Source organism: Silurus aristotelis (genome assembly GCF_946808225.1).
Source record: "Silurus aristotelis genome assembly, chromosome: 17".
NCBI lineage: Eukaryota > Metazoa > Chordata > Actinopteri > Siluriformes > Siluridae > Silurus > Silurus aristotelis.
This window is the reverse complement of record NC_139590.1, coordinates 4,514,451-4,534,961: the sequence shown is the minus strand read 5'-3', so window position 1 is coordinate 4,534,961 and position 20,511 is coordinate 4,514,451. Positions and strand designations below refer to the sequence as shown.

Sequence of the window (20,511 nt, the reverse complement as noted above, 5' to 3'; positions counted from 1 at the left end):
AGTAAGGAGGTCTTGAAGCCGATTGGTGAAAGTGGAAAAAGGTGTGGCCTCTGATCCTGAGTCTTGGGGGGAAAAAGGCGTGACTATGTCCCTGTCAGTATAAGTGAAAAAGGGAGTGGCTTCTTATCCTCAATCTCAGAAAAGGAGGTGTGGCCTCAGTGTCTGTCAGTTTTAATAAAGGAGGTGTGGTTTACTGTGTCTGTCTATCCCAATTAAGGATCTAAAGTGCATTATAAAGTGCCAGTCCCAACCTCGCATTGATCCAGTCTTCGAACCTTGTTTTAACTAAAATTGTATTTTATTTATCTATTGAGCCTGTGTACGCCTCTCATGTACTATTACCGTGTAACTTCTCCTCAAACTCTCTCTTTCTTACCCCCTTACAGAGCCGTAGTCCACGCCATTCTCAGTCCACTCAGTCTGGTTTGGCTGACCAGGCGTCCAAACTGTCCTACGCCTCAGCCGAGTCTCTGGAGACCATGTCTGAGGCCGACATGCCACTTAGCTTTAATCGCATGAACCGCTTCCGCCAGAGCCTTCCACTGTCCCGTTCTGCCAGCCAGAACAAACTGCGCTCTCCAGGTAACACACACACACACACACACACACACACACACACACACACACACACCCCATACATCTACCCTGACAGCTTACAGGCACATTGATTTGTTCCTCACTCTTGACCATTCTGTTTAAAATGCATTTTCTCTAGGCTCTCTCTCACACACACACACACACACACACACACACACACACACACACACACACACACACACACACAAACGCTTTCACACCGATATCGACCAGTTCCTGGGCTCCACATTGTGCTCCACAAGCTTTCAGGATAGAGAACTTGAACTTATTAGCGCCAAACTATGATGCAAAACACAAATAGAGATGTTGAAATCTAATCCATGGCGGGAAACGTGTGGAAGAATGTCATTCACAGTGGGGTTGAAAAGTGTAAGTGCACTATAAATAAGTTTTGATTCCTGCATTCAGAACAGTATTTCACAAGTATTTCTGGAAAAAGAATTTCACACCTATATATTAACCGAACGTGTCAGCAGAATTGGCTTAAGAATGCATTAACACCGTGTGTGTGACTAAAATACATCATATATAAACAATACACTGTATTCAGTTAATGGGCTGAAATTTCACTTTCATAACACAAACACAAAAATAATCACAAGGACCTCAACCCAGAGTGTGATTTCTGCACCGGGCTCATGTTTTCTTGCACATGTATCCTCACAAGTTTGATTTTTCACAGCACTCTGGGTCTCTTTCTCCAACTCCAACTAGGACGTATCCCTCTGTCCGTCTGTCCGTCTGTCCGTCTGTCTCTCTATCTATCTATCTATCTATCTATCTATCTATCTATCTATCTATCTATCTATCTATCTATCTATCTATCTATCTATCTATCTATCTATCTATCTATCTATCTCTTACTCCATCTCTCTCTAGCTCCAACTCCAATTCTTTTGTCTGTCTGTCTGTCTGTCTGTCTGTCTGTCTGTCTGTCTGTCTGTCTGTCTGTCTGTCTGTCTGTCTGTCTATCTATCTATCTATCTATCTATCTATCTATCTATCTATCTATCTATCTATCTATCTATCTATCTCTTACTCCATCTCTCTCTTGCTCCAACTCCAATTCTTTTGTCTGTCTGTCTGTCTGTCTGTCTGTCTGTCTGTCTGTCTGTCTGTCTGTCTGTCTGTCTGTCTGTCTGTCTGTCTATCTATCTATCTATCTATCTATCTATCTATCTATCTATCTATCTATCTATCTATCTCTTACTCCATCTCTCTCTTGCTCCAACTCCAATTCTTTTGTCTGTCTGTCTGTCTGTCTGTCTGTCTGTCTGTCTGTCTGTCTGTCTATCTATCTATCTATCTATCTATCTATCTATCTATCTATCTATCTATCTATCTATCTATCTATCTATCTATCTATCTATCTATCTATCTATCTATCTATCTATCTAGTAATCTGTAAATAGAATAAGGCAGTGAATAGTACATACAGAGCCGATGAGGTGACATGGGGGTTATTTTAAATGAGCTGTTGCCACAGATTAATATTTCAGGGCCGCTAAGTAACTTGTGCTCAGTATTATATTGTTGTAGCTTTGAGATAGCAAAGTGTGTAGTCACAGGTTGTGTAACTCGAGTGTATGGTTTATTTTGTGGAAGGCCAGGTTTAATACGTGGCTAGTCATTAATAATTTGACAGGAAGAAAGGCAAAGTGAGTTCACTGTAAGAATTTGTAAAACGCTATGTGGTACAGTTAGTGTGAAATCTTTGAAAAAACACCTTATGTTCTATTTTTCTTCCCTTTTATGTTGTGTAACAATGGATATTGTTGTAAAGCAGCTTCAGAGAGATACAAAAAATGAATAAATGTTTGTGGACACCTGGCCATAAAATTGATATGTGCTTGTTGAACGTCCCATTTCACATTTAGTCCCCATTTGCTGTTATATGAACCTTTACTCTTTTGGGAAGGTGTTCTACTGGATTCTGGAGTCTCCTTACTTTGGAGTAGGTGTTAGTAAAGTCACGTACTGATGTAGGTGAGGTGAGGAGGCTTGGGGTGCAGTCAGCAGTCCAAATCACCCCAAAGGTGTTGGATAGGATTACATTTACTTTAACACTGGACTGGCACATGGACTACTGTCAATATCTATGCCATATACAGTACATGTGTATGTGACTTTTGATTTGAACCTTCACCACTCAAGATCTTCCATTCCAACCCATATAAAGCATATCTCAAAGGAGCTGGCTTTGTGCACAGGATCATTGTCATGCAGGACCAGGTTTTGGTTTCCTAGTTCAAGTGAAGATAAACTGTAATGCTCCCACATCCCTATACAGTTTTGTGCCTCTAACAGTTTGAGGAAGAACTAAATCTGGCTTGAAAAGTCAATGCTTTTGTCTATAGACTGTTAATAGAGGAAGAAATTCAAATATGAAAATGTGTACATATAATTGTATTCCTATACATTTATAGCAATAAATGAACCAGTTATTACGTGAACTAATAATTGAGCTAAAAGTGACAATGAAGAAGATAATATGAGGAAGAAACCTTAAAAAAAACAAAAGTTTAAGGGTAAATTTTTTTATACTTGTCACATGTCCTGTACAGCACAGTGAAATTCTTCCTTCGCATATCCTAGTGATGACTAGAGTCAGAGCACAGGTTCAGCCATGATTCCACCGATTGAACCTCGGATCCTCTGATCAGTACAACCAGAGCCTTGAGCACTGAGCTACCACTTCCTACTGAGACTCAAAAAGGGAACAAGACTCAAAAAAATGAACCCGTCCTCATTTAGGAGACACCAGATATCCATTCATGATTATTATTTCATCCTTGTTTTTAGTGTTTACTGATGGAGATTCGAGTGCGAAACTGTTCATGGGTAATTCTAGTCCTGAGGCATTATAGCAGAACTATTTTCATTCTTTTTCGCTCATGTTAGCACAGGCACGCGTATTCTTTCTCATAATTATTCCAGCAATTGGGGAAAAAAAAGAAAAAAGAACTGGAACATATTTGCTAACATTTGACCAATTCAGTGCAACACAATTGCATGAAAACAGAGCCCCATTTTCTAAGGATTAGCTGAAAGTGTAAAAAGATAGATTTTTCTATAACTCTCTCATGTTGTCATTATGTTAAAGCCTCTTTTTCGTTTCCTTATCGCTTTTTATTTTTTATTTTTATTTTTTTATTATTAAACACTGTGGTCAGACCTGGGAAAAGGGAAATGATGGCTCAATGGTTGAGGCTCTAGGTTGCTGATTGGAAGGTCTGGGATTTATCCCTAGTAAAACTTCCAAGCTGCCACTGTTGGGCCCTTGAGCAAGGCCCTTAAACTTTTTATCTCTAAGCATGTTGTATCATGGCTAACCCTGTGCTCTCAACCCCAGCAATTTTTGCAATCTGGGATAGGCGAGGAAAGAATTTCACTGCGCTGTAGTGTCTATGTGACAAGTAAAAAGCCTCTTTATCTTCAGATTCCTTGATGGCTTAATTGGATTCCTGCAATAAATTGGCAATGTGTCAGGGAGTCTCTTAGTATATATACACACTTCCTTCCTAGGGAAGACTTTGCCTGAGATGAGCATACTGTGTGCTATTAGCCTCTAACTGCTTTTTCCACTTTGTTAATGTGAAATGGCAGGCTGGCGGATTTAATTGAAGGTATATATTACATCCATGTTACTGGATGATACACAGTATAGTACGTAGACAATGTTATTGCGCCGTCCACTCGGGTGTTTTACAACATAAATCATGCCCGTGCTCTCAGCTTATTGTGTTTCTGATTCATAGCTGTGGAATATGGACGGCTTGTGCTGTCACTGTCCTGAACATTGTGGTTCCAGTTGTTAATTTTCCGTCAAAGTGACTTGCATGGGTTGTTCCTTGCTCTGTATAATTCCAGGGTCGTAGGTTCCCTTTCAGGGATCAACCCTTTTACACGGAATTTCACTAGATGACTGTCCGAATCTCAGTCTCATGACTCAGGCATAACATTATGACCACATGCATAATATTGTGTTGGCCTCCTTTTGCTGCCCAAACAGTCAGAACCCTTTAAGCATTAACAACATTAACTTCTTCAGCAATTTGAACTACAGGAGCTCGTCTGTTGAATTCGGACCACACGGTCCAGCCTTCGCTCCCCACGTGCATCAGTGATCCTCGGCCACCCATGACCCTGTCGCTGGTTCACCACTGTTACTTCCTTGGACCACTTTTGATAGATACTGACCACTGCAGTCTGGAAACATCCCACTGCCATTTTGGAGATATGAATATTTCCAGGTTTTAAGGGCATTTTTATTTTATTACAATTTCTCACTCACACAACCCTGCATTTACCTTGTTTCATGCCTTCCAAATATTTTTTCTAATATCATCATTGAAAGTGAATTTTTCTAACCAACAACTGAATATTTTCCTCAGACGTGTTCTCTGTGCCCCTTGCACCCTTGTTTAAATCATTTACAAAATATTAAGATATCTTGGTTGAGGTTGGAGCTCTCTGGAGATCTTACACTCTTACACAACCCATGTAAAACTCATATCGAACCCATGTTCTCTAAAGGTTCCCAAAACCCTGAGCCCCATGGTCCCTGAAATAAACCTTTCAGGATGCTAATTTATATTCCCTATAATCTAAATTATTTTCTTTAAATGTTGTATCTCTTTAGTATGTTGGATCATTAAAATTTCTAGTAAACAACCCGATATTTTCTGGGCTTTATGCTCTCAGTGGTTGGGCCTCTGTGTTTCCACTGGATATCTCTAATACAAAAGCCCCTTTTTTGCAGACTGCTCTACATTTCATATCCCATGTGTTTGTTCCTTTTATTTAAAAATAATCCGTTGAGACCACTTGATCTCAACTATGACATCACAGATTTTTTTTTAATGGTTATTTTGGCGGACGTTACCTGAAACTAGATATCGTAGATTATCTTCATATCTCTATCTATCTATCTATCTATCTATCTATCTATCTATCTATCTATCTATCTATCTATCTATCTATCTATCTATCTATCTATCTATCTATCTATCTATCTATCTATCTATCTATCTAATCTATCTATCTAATCTATCTATCTACTGTATCTAAATTAATCCAAATTCAGCTACATGCATTTGGTAGCATCTAGTGCATCTTTAGCATCCTGAGGGAACGTGAGGAGGTTATAGGATCCCCCTCTGTATTTACTGCTTTTGATTGGCTCTGTACATGTACCTTGCACAATGACAATAAAGTCTAATCCAATCTAATCCAGGGCAAATAGGATGGAGGAATGCAGGACTTTAATACACACCAATTATATTGCAATTTGTTATTACCTGCCAGGGTGCTGTTCTGTGAAGGTTGATGTATCACTCTGCTATGCTAACATGCACAGATAGTAAGGGACTACTTAGACTAATGGAAAGCATCAGGGAACTAAACACACACTTACACCTCTCTTTCTTTCTTGCTGGTCGTATCTGTCTATCATTCTTTTAACTACTCCTTTACTAATCTTAGAACCCGTAATTGTTTGAAGAGCCCTTGAAACTGTTCTCTATCACAACAGGGTCCAAATTGGAATATATATATAAATATATGTAGCACTCCCATGCTCTAAGATCTAGAGACAGTTCTTTTGGATTCACCACTACCTCTGTCCTGTTTCTTTTTTTCCACAGGAGTGCTGTTCCTGCAGTTTGGCGATGAGACCAGACGTGTCCACATCACCCACGAGTTGAGCAGTATGGAGACTCTACACGCGCTCATAGTGCACATGTTCCCCCAAAAGCTAACAGCTAGCATGCTCAAGTCCCCCAACACGGCCATCCTGATCAAGGATGAAGCACGCAATGTGTTTTACGAGCTGGAGGACGTCCGGGACATTCAGGACCGCAGCATCATTAAGATCTATCGCAAGGAGCCAGTTTATGGTTCCTATACGGCGGCTGCACATCTGGCCAACGGAGACCTGAGGGTAAGTGTGAGCGTGTGTGTGCTATTAACTGGGAATCAGTAATGATAGCTATGCACATACTCAAGTTCTGGTGTTTAGAGCTGAAGTTAAATCCCAAGCCTCACAATAAGCATTGATGCCAACACTGTGTCTGAAATGGTTGCAAATCACTGTTTCATTCATGGAGCATGCAACTAAAGAATAAGTATTTTACATAGAGACATCTTGTCCAATCATCCAGGGTTTTAAGGTTCTAGGTAGAATTATATTGTTTTATCAAATTAGGTTTTCAAGAGAGCTAAGAATTATTAAATATCCCAAAAATTCTGAAAGAAGTTTTTGTTATGAAGAACTGCTTCGGAAAGCTACAAAAAAAAAAAAGTTGAAAAAGGTTCTTACTAAAACATCTTCAGGAACTATGAACTATTAAAACGACGATTGAAAGAGGTGCTACGTACAACCATGGAAGGAAACCTTAGGAAAAGTTTACCGTAGGACTCTAAATTAGCATAGTGTCCATGAGGAACACTTTGAGGAGCCTACAAACCATACATTATGAAAAAAAACATCAAGATAAGGTTCTATGGCATTCTTATAGTTCAGTGGTCCCAAAACCATTTTTCTGTGAGGGCCACATAATTTTTCCTCTCTTCAATAGGGGGTCGGGTCTCTCTGTAACAGAAACTGACATGGGCCGGAGTAACTTACCAGTATTATTGTTGAGATTTTATGATTTTAGATGTATTTATTATGCCTCCTAATGCTAGTTTATTATTTTGTTCTGCATCATGCAGAGAAATGAGCATTTCTTTTTAGGAGATTTACTGTATATAACCCATTAATGGAGCATTATTACTATCATAATGACTTTTTTTTCATATTCATTGCTATTGAACTCAAAACATTTATTTACTTATGTATATGGTTGGTGGGTAAATCTATCAAATAATTAGGCTATGTTAATAAGAGGTAAAAATAGAGGTCGCCCGATAGCGTATTTAACAGATACTGATGGGTAGGTTGGATTGTACTTGCCGATAACAAATTAATCTACTGATAGTTTTTAAAATGGGTACTGGATTAAAAAAAAAAAAAAAAAAACTGTCCTGAATCATGAAAATGTGCCCTGTCAAATAAATATGAATATATTAATTCATAAATATAATAATATTTAAGAAATTATAAAACAAACAGCACATTGCACCAATGATTTGCCTCTAGAGGCCGCTGATGTAATAACAGCAGTATGGATAATAAAATAGTATCAATTTTTGTCGATAGCCGATAGTTCCAGCAATCAACTATAGTGATAATGAACCTCTATTCATAACTTTTCGTTTAAAAAAAATCAACCTTTATTATCGAATACATATATGATATGAGTAAAACATATTTAAAATGACAATTCCAAAAAATGTCTCTGGTTTTGTTCAGACGGCGGGTCTCATTCGTCTTATTAGTTTGGAGACCCCTGTTTTAGAAGGTTCTCTACTGCAGTAAGGTTCATATTTATACATTTTCCGAAGGTGTCTGTCTTTTGATCTACTGTGGAGGACTGGAAATAATTGTGTAGGTTGAACCTCGTATATTTTAGTGCGTTGTGAGATCTCGCAAAAGTGCGAAATGATTTTGACTATGCAAAAACAAGTCCCAAAATAGTCTCCTATTTATACAATAAAAAAAAAAAAAAAAAAGTGTTTTCTGGACACAGAGTGTCACTTAGCATCCAGCTGCATGGGTTATACCATCAGGTTCTGTTAGGGCTGAGAAATTCATTTCACATCATTTTTTTTTTGGGTATCCTGATGGAGCTGCGAGAGCTTTATTTGCATCGCAGCCTTGGATGAGGCCTCAAGCTAATCCATTGTGGCAAAGCGGACACTAGATTAGTGAAAATCTAATTTCCACTGTAATCAGTTTTGTATTTGAATGCTAATTCCCAGTATCATTTGAAAATATGTCTTACGAAGTAATATGAATGTGATGTTGTCCACTGTCTTGGTGACAGTATTAGAGAACAGGGTGCAGGCGGGGTGGTTCGCTAAGTGCTTAGTGGTTAGCATGTTCACCTTGCATCTATACGTTTTGGAGGCTCAGGTCCTTCCTCCAACCTCTGGGCACAAAACTTGCCTGCTCTTCCCTTCCCACAGGGATTCCTCCATGTACCTCAGGTTTCTTTCCCAATCCAAAGCTATGCGTTTAAGGCTTTTCAGCATTAAAAGATGAAATAAGATAAACCTTATTTGTCCTACAGTTATGGTATTTGACAGACGTTATTATTCAGAGTGACATACAATTATCCCATTCATACAACTTGAACAATTGAGCATTATTTCTTAAGGGCCCACCAGTGGAGGCTTGGGAGTGCTGGGATTTAAACTTACAACCTTCTGATCAGAAGTCCAACACTTTAACCACTGAGATACCCCCTTTCCCACACAACCTTTTTTTTTAGGATAGATGCTATTGAAATTAAATGGATGGAGCAGGTGGATATTGCATTAATTGCTAGTTTGTATTCCTTTAAATTAATGTTTTCTGTTTCAAATATTATCGTGTCCAGTAGTGGACAGTACCAGATGAATTTCGTTACTGTATTTCAGTAGTTTTTTTCATGTAGCTGACCTTTACTGAAGTATTTGCATTTGGCAAGACTTTTACTTTAACTTTTTCAACTACATTTTGCAAAATCTGTCATCCTTTTTATTTAAGTGGCTAAAAACCAATCAAGCACAAAGCAAACTACCAATCAGAGTCAACCGCCCACTCTGTTTCGTTTTGTTTCCCGCTTGGTATTTTGGTATCTACTTGGCACCAACATACAGTTCAACATCAGTTCAACAGCAAGCAGAACATTTTAAGAGGAATAAAAGATTGAAGAAACTTCTGACTCGAACATGCCACAACACCCGTGACCTCATTGGCACGTATTAGAATTGGTTAAAAAGAAGGTTTTGGGCTCATGATAATTGTTATAGATATCAATCAGTGTTTGACTCATTACTATCAATCTATTAATAGATCAGTGTGTTAAGCATAACATTCGAGTCTTTTCACATAAACTAAGTTGATTTAGCAAAGAGTTTTGTGATCAAAATTATAATAGGAACATTAGAGCCATAATAAATCATAGTACTTTGGATGCATTTGAAGGCAAATACCTTTGCTTAATACTTTTTACTCAGGTAAAAGTTGAAGGGAAAACTAGTATTTTAGAGAGTGGATCACTACTTTAAATCAAGAACATAGTTTGTGTACTTCGTCCACCACTGCTTGTGTCAAACACTGCTTATTTTTCCTCCATCTCTCTGGCCAAATGATGACCCAAAGGCTTAGGATTGGGAATGATAGAAATGTTGCTTCTGCTAGTTCAAAGTGCAAGGATAATTTCGATCCACTCCAACTCTAGACATGGTGGAGGGAACAGAAAAGACCCCAGAGCCCAGTCTTTATAAAACGTTAAAGTGTCTGGTCCTTTGTTTCCTGACAGCGAAACCCTTTCTGTCATTTTGACGGGTCCCTTGGTGCAACACAAGCTTTCAGTGCATGACAACCACTCTTGTAAGAGTGTGTGAGGAGAGTGAGTGAAATTGCAAAAATCCTTCGAAATTTACCAAACTGTCAATCAACACTTGGGTCCTAATAAAGGAAAAAGGTACACGAGCATAATAGGAAAGAAATTTCAACATCCACTGCTGTCTGTTCCAAAATTACCCTACACTCTGAAAGAAGAGCCATGGCTAGTCTAAAAAACAAAAAACAGAAACGTGTGTGTGTCTCTGTGTGTGTGTGTGTGTGTGTGTGTGTGTGTGTGTGTGTGTGTGTGTGTGTGTGTGTGTGTGTGTGTGTGTCCTAGCATCAGGTTGTCTAATATTATGACCGTAACTCTAGACGAGCAGAGTGAAAGCTCTGAATAGCATGAAAGGAGTTCTCCTGGCTCAGATTTCCTCCTGATGAATAGACCAAGAGGAGTGTGAGGGGGCAGAAAGTCTGGAGCTCCATTCTCATCCATTTTCTACCTGCAACCTGCCTCTGAAGTCAAGCTGACCCATGGAACATGAACATGACACTACTCTTTGTGTTCATATTTGTGACATGCATGCAACCATGTCACCTAGGGGGTAACTGAAGTTCCTGCTGGGGCAATCAGGTTACTAACACTGCTGTACAGCCTGACCTGGGGAGTAGAAGTATGTGCATGTGGGCATATCCCTTCAAAGCCCAAATCCAGTCACTAAAATGGCCTCAACAACAGTTTGGATTAGAACTCTTTTCTTATAGAAAATGATTCCCACTAGAATATTTTTATTTATGATAAACACTGTGAAAACTTAACTTTACAAAGAACCAATGAAAGAGGTTTTATGTATAACTTTTCTGTCTCCAACAAAGAAGAATTTTAGTAATAAGCAAGGAACCCCTTAACCATTGAAGGAACCTTTGAGAAAGGTTCAATGCAGAACTCCCAATTAGAGAAGTGTCCAAGTAGAAAACCATTAAGAACTTAGTAATGGCCCAGGATATTCATCCATGTCCATGTATTAACCTCCTGGCAGAGGCAACCCTGTGAGCTAAAGTATCCTGATGTTGAATTTGTCATGCCATCACACTATTTTTTATCATTCTAAAACTGATTTTATTAAATAAAATCTATGTATTAAACAGAAATAAAATATTCAACTCTATGTACATATGTATGTATGTGAATAATGGACCCCCTTTCTTGTTCTCGTTCTCAGAGAGAGATGGTGTATGCCTCACGCGAGTCATCGCCCACTCGTCGTCTGAATACGCTGCCCTCCTCTGGCTCATCCCCTTCATCTGCCTCTCCCGCCCGTTCCCGTCTTTCCTACAGCGGTGGACGTCCACCTTCGTTCTCCGGCTCTCAGCATGGACACCATGGACACCACGGATCTCCAGCTCATGGTCCAGCGGGGGGCATGACCGCATCACCATCGGCCATCCTCGAGCGCCGGGATGTCAAACCCGATGAGGAAGTCGCCGCCAAGAATGCGCTCCTGAAGAACGAGAGCCTCTATGCAGATCCGTATAGCTTGGTGCCTGATGGACATCGTCTAAGCATTGCGTCAATGGGCGACCCATTGGGAATGCCAGGACCGGGCGGGCTTTACCGTCGCGGCTCCGTACGCTCTCTGAGCACGTATTCGGCTGTGGCTCTACAGGGAGATCTGGACGATCAGCTCTATAAACCGGGAGCCCCGCTCTATCCTGAAACTTACTCGGCTCTAGGTGCAGGCTTCAGGCTGTCGTCTTCGTCTTCTCCCCAGAAAATGTCCGACTCATATTCGGGGACGCTCAGTCGTGGCTCACCTGTCAGGCAAAGCTTTAGAAAGGACTCATCCTCATCTGTGTTTGTGGACAGCCCGAAATCTAGGCCAAGCTCCAGTTCAGAGCCACTAGGTGGCGAGACGGGAAGGGGGATCTCTGGCTTTGGAAATGAAACCGACACACGGTGAGGAGCAGCAAATGGTTTAAAATGCCTTCAAGAGTATAGGTATACGAGGTGGTATCAAAAAGTCTCCAGACTAGTTCTGTTTATCAGAAAGTACAATACATTTTTGCTACTTCTGTAATGTGTCCTGGAAGTCTTATTTTCTAAGCGTGTCAAGCACCGTTTGCGATTCTCACTGGATCTCCACAACGGTGCAAAAAACGGCTTATTCTATTTTGCTGTCCATGATAAAATTGCAGACGTGGTCAGAATAGCACCATTAGTCTCGAAACTTTTTGATACCACTTCGTATCTGTGTGTGCATATGTCTGTAAGTGTGTGCATGAATCAAAGTTTGTAGTTGCCAATTGTTGGTCGGTTTTTAGCAGGGATCGTATGGAAGCCATGGAAAAGCAGATAGCGAGTCTCACAGGCTTGGTGCAGAGTGTCCTGACCAGAGCACCGGACAGTGACAGCACGTAAGACACACACACACACACACACACACACACAACATATAGAAAAATGTATACAATATGTGCCCAGGCATTTAAATCACTCATACTTAATGTACCTCATTTACAGAAGCTCATTCATTAAAATGAAAAGAAAAAAAAAACAATTCTGCCATTCAACACGCCTGTGTCTTACATGTGACATGAAACAGAGTGCCCGTCTCCTAAGTGTATCATGAAGCTGTTGTGTACGACTGTCGTGTTTCTGCTGTGTGCTTCTCATCCCGCTTGTGTTGTGTAACACTTGGTTGTGCGATGTGTGTCGCGCCTCTTTTTTTCTTCTTCTTTTTTGGCCGCCTGTGGGCCGTGTCCCCCCGCATCGTGAACGCTGCCTTGTCTTTCACTTTCACCCCGGTATATTCGCTTTGTTGGACAGTCATGACAGTGCACGCACATCTGCATCTGCATTACGTGTACAGAGAAACACAGAGACCAGAAACATTGACAATGTGACACTCAACATGCATACACCCACACCAGTAGTCTGAGTTGAGTCCAGGAGTCTGATTCCACCATTAGATGCTGTGTTTATTTCATTAGTTGTAAAATTATTACATTTATAACAGTAATGTCTATGAAACAATTTACTTCCTGTTATCACTTGTATAACCACTGCAAAACCAGGTTGTCTGTGTACTTAACAGGTATACAAGTATTGAAATATCAAAAATAATAAATACTATAATTAAAATAATATAGTAATACAAATATTGGGGACTCTTTTCAAAGATATCAACAATTTTATTTAATTTTTTGTTTAATGCAAAATAAAGCAACAAATTTTGCTTGAAAAAGAATTCCTTTGAAATGTTATTATATTGCACGTGTATAGAACAGTATATTAGTACAAATATGTTAATATAAACTAGTCATGAACTACTGGAACCACTGGAAAGTGCTAGCTCTGGGATTGAAGCACCAATAGACAGACAGACAGACAGACAGACAGACAGACAGACAGACAGACAGACAGACAGACAGACAGACAGACAGACAGACAGACAGACAGGCAGACAGACAGACAGACAAATAAACAGACAGACAGACAAATAGACAGACAGACAGACAGACAGACAGACAGACAGACAGACAGACAGACAGACAGACGATAGATAGATAGATAGATAGATAGATAGATAGATAGATAGATAGATAGATAGATAGATAGATAGATAGATAGATAGATAGATTTTGAGTATTTATTTGATATTTGCTTGCCATCTTCCCAAAAAAAGTGGAGGTTACTACAGTATAGCAGCAAATGAGGACTAAACGTGAAATGGGATGTTCAGAAATCACATACGACTCTTGCATCCACAAACCATTATCCATAGAGTGTATGTATAAATGGTATAAAATTTCATATTTATAACAATTTTTTTAAATAAACAGAGACATGATGGTGGACTCAGACATAAGAAACCCATTGTTGTGTAAGCTAATGCTAGACAGGATTAGCAAGGAGTCGTTGGATAGTTTTATGACTTTAGTAATAGGACAGTAGATGTAAAGGCTGTGGTATAGTGTTTACTGGTGTTAGAACATGAGATTGGGATGTTTGGACAATGAGAAGAGACTTCCACGCTCACCAAAGACGCATCAGCAAACTTTCTGAAAGGATATAATAGAGTGTGAGAGTATGTTGGGAAACCCCCCGTCCCACTCCGTTGCATTTGCTGGTGTTTGGTTGGTGCGTGTGGAGCCCGGAGCGCTAGCTGATTAGCGGGCGTAGCGCAGTGTGAGGTGGTTATGCGTGTTGCCGTCCCGTGTCGCGCTGTGGCAGTATCACGCCTGTGTGATCCTCAGATGCGGCCTGCTGCGGCTCTGCATGATGGCGGGCTGCCCTCGGGACCCAGGGACCGACTTCTCACGGCCCTTCCCTTTCTCTTCCAGCGAGAAGACGGAGTCCACCAGCGACGGCTCAGCCACAGGAAGTGAGTATAGCCTGTTTCGTGTACTCTTTATAAATATTCACATCATTTCAAATAACTCTAGAAGGTTAGAAAGTCGGCCATCTTGAACAACCAAAATCCTTTAAATCTCAAAATTACGAATTGATCACACTTGAGCACCACAACTAGGTCATAATTACAATCGGTATATTATTATCTAATGCCAAAAAAGTTACCAGTAATTAAAGTGGCGATTCTGCATGCCAATACAAACTTCTTAGATTTGATGACACCAAAAGAGACATGTTTTTAACAGAGGCCATTTAGTTTTTAGGGGATAAAGAAAAACACTTGTTTACACAAACACTGCCAACATACACACACACACACACACACACACACACACACACCATGGCATAGACACAATCTCAGATGTTGTATATTTGGAGCCCATCGTACATAAAGAAGAATCAGAATGTGCTTTATTGGCAAGTATGCTTGCATCTACAAGAAATTTTTTTTTTTTTCTCTCACAGAAGCTTCAGTTGCACATTATTTTCTTTTATTAAAAGATAAATAAAATTCTGTAAAATTCAATACAATTTTAATGAATAAAAAAGGGGTATTCCCCAGAATTATTGATTTAATTGCTGAGCTATGATCCGATAACAGTTTTTTTTTTCCTGTTCTGTTCATGTAAGCTTCTTTCCCACTGACTCACATTACCCTGTGATCTCTCTCTCTCTGTCTCTCTCTCTGTCTCTCTCTCTCTGTATCTCTCTCTCTCTCTCTCTCTCTCTCGCTCTCTGACACACACACTCTCTGTAACTTTCTTTCTTTTTTTCTGCATTCCTCTTTTAAATCGGGTGTCTCAATATTTTTGCCCATATAATTTCAAAGAAAAAAAGGGGACGTATTTCACAACATTAGCACCCAGAGTATTAAATGTAACTATAATTAGATAAAAAAAAGCATGCCTATTGTTCTTTAATTACTAAGAAAATAATTATTATTAAAAAAAAATATCTAGATCATGATGTTATGAGGAAACATGATCTCCACGTCCTGTTGTAATTTTTTTTATAACACACCCTGAAATCGTCCAATGCTTATTTCCTGTATAGTATTAGACAGACTTTATTTCTCAAGTAATCCAGAATCCAATCTGGTGTTAAAATTCTTTCCTAAGATCTCATCAGGGGTTGTGCAGCGGTTTGGTTTTACCATAATCCCACCTCTAAAACAGACCCTAACTGTAGGTGCCAAAGTGCCAAGTCCTCACTAAACCCGTGCATGCTGCGTTCATTCGTTAATTTTTTGATTCGGAACTGTAAAACAAAATATTAATTACGTTGCCTTTATTTTTTTGGTAACTGAATATTAAAAGCGGAAAAAGGGAAAAAATTGTTTGGTTTCTGAGCACACACACACACACACACACACACACACACACACACACACACACACACAAGAAAAACGAATTTGTGTTTTTTCTAATTTAACCACATCGGGTGTAATAATCACAATCACACAATACCAAATTTAATCAATGCCCTAAAGTGTACAAAATTTCCCATCCCAACCTGGAAGTCAAAGAGAATTTCATTGGTGGTCTTTTCTCAGGATGGGAATCTTTTCTCAGTGGAAATGTCCACTCTGGAGCCATTTGCAGTGCAACTTACAAATATCTCATACTATCTATCATACAATCCAGCAGTTGTGGGTTAAGGGCCTTATTTAGGGGCCCAGACTGCTCTATGGTCATGGGATTTGAATTCACAGCCTCCCGATCAGAATGTACATTTATGGCATTTGGCAAACACAATTATCCACAGCGACTTAGATTTATCTCATTTATACAACTGAGCAACTATGGGGTTAGGGCCTTGTTTAGGGGCTCGGAGGCCCAGAAGTGGCAGCTTGGCATGGCAGTGATTTGAAATGGTATATATAGTAATATACAGTATAACTGTGCAAAGATTTGCAGTGGATAAGACATGTCAAGAAGATCAAATACGCGCAAATAAGCTAATACACATAGAGTTTGTACCTTTATGAATGCAGGTATGGTACAGTATTCAGTAGCAGCTTGGTGTGGCTGGGATTTGAACTCACAACCTTGGGAAAAACAAAGTACAGTGCCTTTACCACTAAGCTACCAACACTTTAAAGACTAAGATACCACTTTTTCCTACAGCCTCAAGTTTGTAATGATACAGACGAGAGCTTCATCTGGAGATGGAAGACATTCTAGTGAAGATTTTGGGCATAGCATAATATTATAAGAAGATTTGCTGCTTAAAGGCACGTAGTGATCCATAATGGCATCTCTGAGTGAAAGTTGGATGGAGCCACCGATGGATTATGTGCTGATGGTTGATCAGTTATTTCACCTCCAGGTTGTTCAAAAGTCCCACAAACCTAAATAACTATCGTAATTTCCGGACGATAAAGCGCACCCAAATATAAGCCACACCCACTGAATTTTACAAAGATTTTTATTTTGAACATAAATAAGCCGCACATTGAAACTAATGAACTTTACACAGGCTTTAATGAAAGACAGTGTCTGTTACACGGCTTGTATCTACACAGTAGCCTACCAAGAAAGTCATTGTTCACTGTCTTCCTCCTTCCTTTCACAACAATTTCTCTCGAGAGTTTATCTTTCGGCATCGCCGTGCGTTTAAAATCACCATCAGTAAAGCTTTTCTCCCGATGCCGTGCAGCTCAGAACACAGGTGAAGTGTTTTTTCATGCCCGGTTGTTTTCAGCGTGACGAATGATTCGCATTACCTGTAGACAGTCCGAGTGAGCGGCAGGTCAAACGTCAGAGGAACATCATCCATATTTATGATGTGGTGCGGCCCGATTCAGTGGGAGCGCATCTGATTTAATATAAAGAGTTTCATTGGTTCACCTGAACCCGTTCCGCAATTTCATTGGTCTAATGTTATGGGGTTCAGTTTTTTGGCTTGAAGTTTGTGAAACCGGGAAAAACCCAGGAAAAATCCATAAATTAGCCGCTTTGTTGTTTAAGGGTTCAAAGCGTGGGAAAAAAGTAGCGGCTTATAGTCCGGAAAATACGGTAATAATCTAACAATAAAATGGCAAGAAACTGAAATATTATACTGTACATTTCCAAAAAGTTATTTCATTTTTAAAACGAATGAACGCAGCATACACAGCCCTCACTAGCTTCCTCTTCTCTTTTTTTCTGCTGTATTGAATTCATGGGGTGTTTTGTGGCAACTCGGATGCTCTGACTTCCTGTACTGTATGTTGCAGCTGGCCGGCTGAAGAGGAAAGGTAGCACCGTCTCTGCTTTCCCCTGTCAGTTTGAACTGAGTGTGCAAACACACACTCACACAAGCTTTTATATGTATATGTATATGTATTGATATTTGTGTGTGTGTGTGTGTGTGTGTGTGTGTGTGTGTGTGTGTGTGTGTGTGTGTGTGTGTGTGTGTTCGTATAACTCCTTCTCTCTCCTCCAAAGTCTGACAGTCTCACCCTCAACTCCTTGTGTGTGTTTACTGAATTGCCCTTTTATTCTGTTCACCTGCCATGTGGGTCTATGAGAACTGACTTCTTTATCGTTTCATCTCACTTCCTTTCTCGAGAATCACACATTTATAAAGTCAACTGGTGCTTAAGTTTTCCCTATTTTCCTAGTGGAAAAAAGACACCAATTTTCCATGAATTCCTATACAAATCCAATGATCAGGTGTCAAGAAACAGACGAAATGGTGAAAAAGTGGGCTAGAATTCGATAAATGTTACTCTGTGTTGCTCGAATCGCTCCATAAGAGAATCAGCGTAACCAAGCGCAAAGTACTGGGGAAGAAGGTAGAGTTGAATCAAGGTGGTAATTATAGAGGTGGTATAAAAATGTTTCAAATGTAGTTTTATAACACACCAACAGATGGCAGCACAAGGCTGCACACACAATCACAGGGAGCACCGACCTTCATAAGTCAGTGTTCCAACATCGGAAGCTGTGCAACTGCAAATCTATACAACAGCATTTGGAAAAATATAACAACCAAAACATGAAGGTGGCCACAGTAGGGACGGTAAGAATCACAGATTCGATTCGGAGCATCAGAGCAAATTAACGACGTGCAGCATCGATTTAAAGAATTGTGCATCGGATACAAGTTGGTGTTTGTATCATAATGCATCGTTTTTAACATATTTGCATCAGTAAAAAAAAAAAACGATGTATTTTTATATAAATATTAGTAGATGCGTTATACGTTAATTATTTAGATTGATTTCTCCTCGCTAAACCGTTTCTCTAACACGTTCTCTCAGCACCGCTGCTGCTACATGAATATGACGTAACGCAACACTACAGAGACCGAGTGGTGTCCCGAGAGTCACATAGAATACAGATTTACATGGCAGAGGTAGAGCTGCGTCTTCCTGCAGACAGAACAGGAAAAGAACGTCTGCTTTTATTTCATCCGTTTTCTTTTTCTTTGCACTACAAAGGCGTGTTTGTGAAAGAGCCATGCGTTAGAAATCAGAAGGCACTTAAGTAAATTGATGATTTGTTGTCTGTCAGAACCAAATAAAATTGAATTGCATGGCATCAGATCTTTCCATTGAATGGAATGGAATTCTGATCACACTGCATCGGCAGCTGCTTAATATGTATCTTTGATGGATTGTATCGTTGACTATGCTTCGAGATACGAATTACATCGGCCACAATCTATTGTTGAACAGGGTAGTGGGGGTGCCAATACTTTGTGCATCATTAAGTATGAGTTACAGCTAGCATTTGTGCACGTACAAGTGGTCTATATGGAAAGTGGACCGAATAAATTGTCATTTCAGTGTTTATATGTGTGGAGTTTCGTGTAATCACTTGTTTATTTCTTTATCAGCTTTCTGGTGTTTTAAAAAAACCCTAGAAAGAAAAACACTAACGGCATGTTTACTCCAATTGATTGGACTCTGGAGGAGACAGTGCGCCATGCTAACCGTGTGTGTGTGTGTGTGTGTGTGTGTGTGTGTGTTTGGGTGAGACAAAGGGATTTAGACCAACGTGGCATGTCTGTGTTACTCAACACGCTTAGGTGTGCAGGCTTCGGTGCTTATATCACATGACTTTTGACCCCGTGGCATTTGTTTCTTAGCTCTGACCCCATCAGCCCCACTCGCCCTGATGCCTCCTCCACCCACAAGCCCGCACACCTCCACCGTGTCCAAACTCCAGATGCAGCTCCATCTACACGAGCTCAAGCAGAACGCCACCGACCTGCGCAAGCAGCTCGCCCAGCTCCGCAAGATGCAGGTAACACACACACACACACACACACACACACACACACAAAAACACACAAACACACCCAAAAATAAAGGCACACAACACACACATATCGACTGACCTGAGAGAAAAAGTAATACTAAAATTAAATGAATTGATTCCTGAGTCATGTTCGCAATCTCAAGGAGTCAATTAGCCAATTTGACTCACACTGATGAGTTGATTCATACTGTAAAATGAACCTATATAAAGTGATGTCATTTGATGGACAGGATTAGAAACGGGTTTATTAGAGAGACCGTGCAGGTAGGACAAGATGAGAAAGGTGCATTTGAGATGTTCAGTCATGTGCAGAGGAGCTACATAAAGTATATTGGGAGAAAAATGCTCAGGATGGAGCCACCAAGATGGATGTTATGGATGTGGTGAGGGGAGACATGCAGGGGGTTGGTTTAATAGAGGACAATGTAGTGGCAGACAGATGGTCTGCTGTGGTGACCCCTAATCGTAGCAGCCAAAAGAAGAAGAAGATGTAAGGAGATGTTATGATAGCAAGATGATGATGATGATTGATGAAGTCTTATTTTTTAGAGCTTTGTAACTGGCAGCTCTGAATGTTGTAGAATAAGTCGAATAAAACACCGTGTCACAAAATATATGGAAAATAACTCCATTTGATATTTCTCTGCTCACCATGACAGCTCATCGCTGATCACTCGTCATTGTGGTTGCTCAGTGTTAGGACGGCGGAAGGCCATAGATTCAAGCCCTAGTATGGTTAATCTGCCACTGTTTGGCCCTTCAGCAAGGCCCTTAACCCTTTGTGTTCTTAACCCTTTCACTTCACTGGGATATGC

The 20,511-nt window shown here is 40.0% G+C and overlaps 1 protein-coding gene across 19 annotated transcripts in view; it reads left to right on the top strand.

The window, feature by feature from the left end:
- Positions 1–20,511, top strand: part of srcin1a (SRC kinase signaling inhibitor 1a) — a 170,860-nt gene that overhangs the window by 120,556 nt on the left and 29,793 nt on the right. For 4 of the 19 annotated variants that reach the window (XM_083567236.1, XM_083567220.1, XM_083567219.1 and 1 more), the window contains 6 exons: positions 387–582; positions 6,243–6,538; positions 11,257–11,990; positions 12,359–12,448; positions 14,291–14,418; positions 19,524–19,681. In XM_083567236.1, coding sequence (XP_083423362.1) covers positions 387–582; positions 6,243–6,538; positions 11,257–11,990; positions 12,359–12,448; positions 14,291–14,418; positions 19,524–19,681 — 1,602 coding nt within the window. Of the gene's footprint in view, positions 1–386; positions 583–6,242; positions 6,539–11,256; positions 11,991–12,355; positions 12,449–14,290; positions 14,419–17,664; positions 17,686–19,523; positions 19,682–20,511 lie in introns of all 19 variants that reach the window. The other 15 variants (XM_083567224.1, XM_083567227.1, XM_083567233.1 and 12 more) reach the window with 6 other exon arrangements.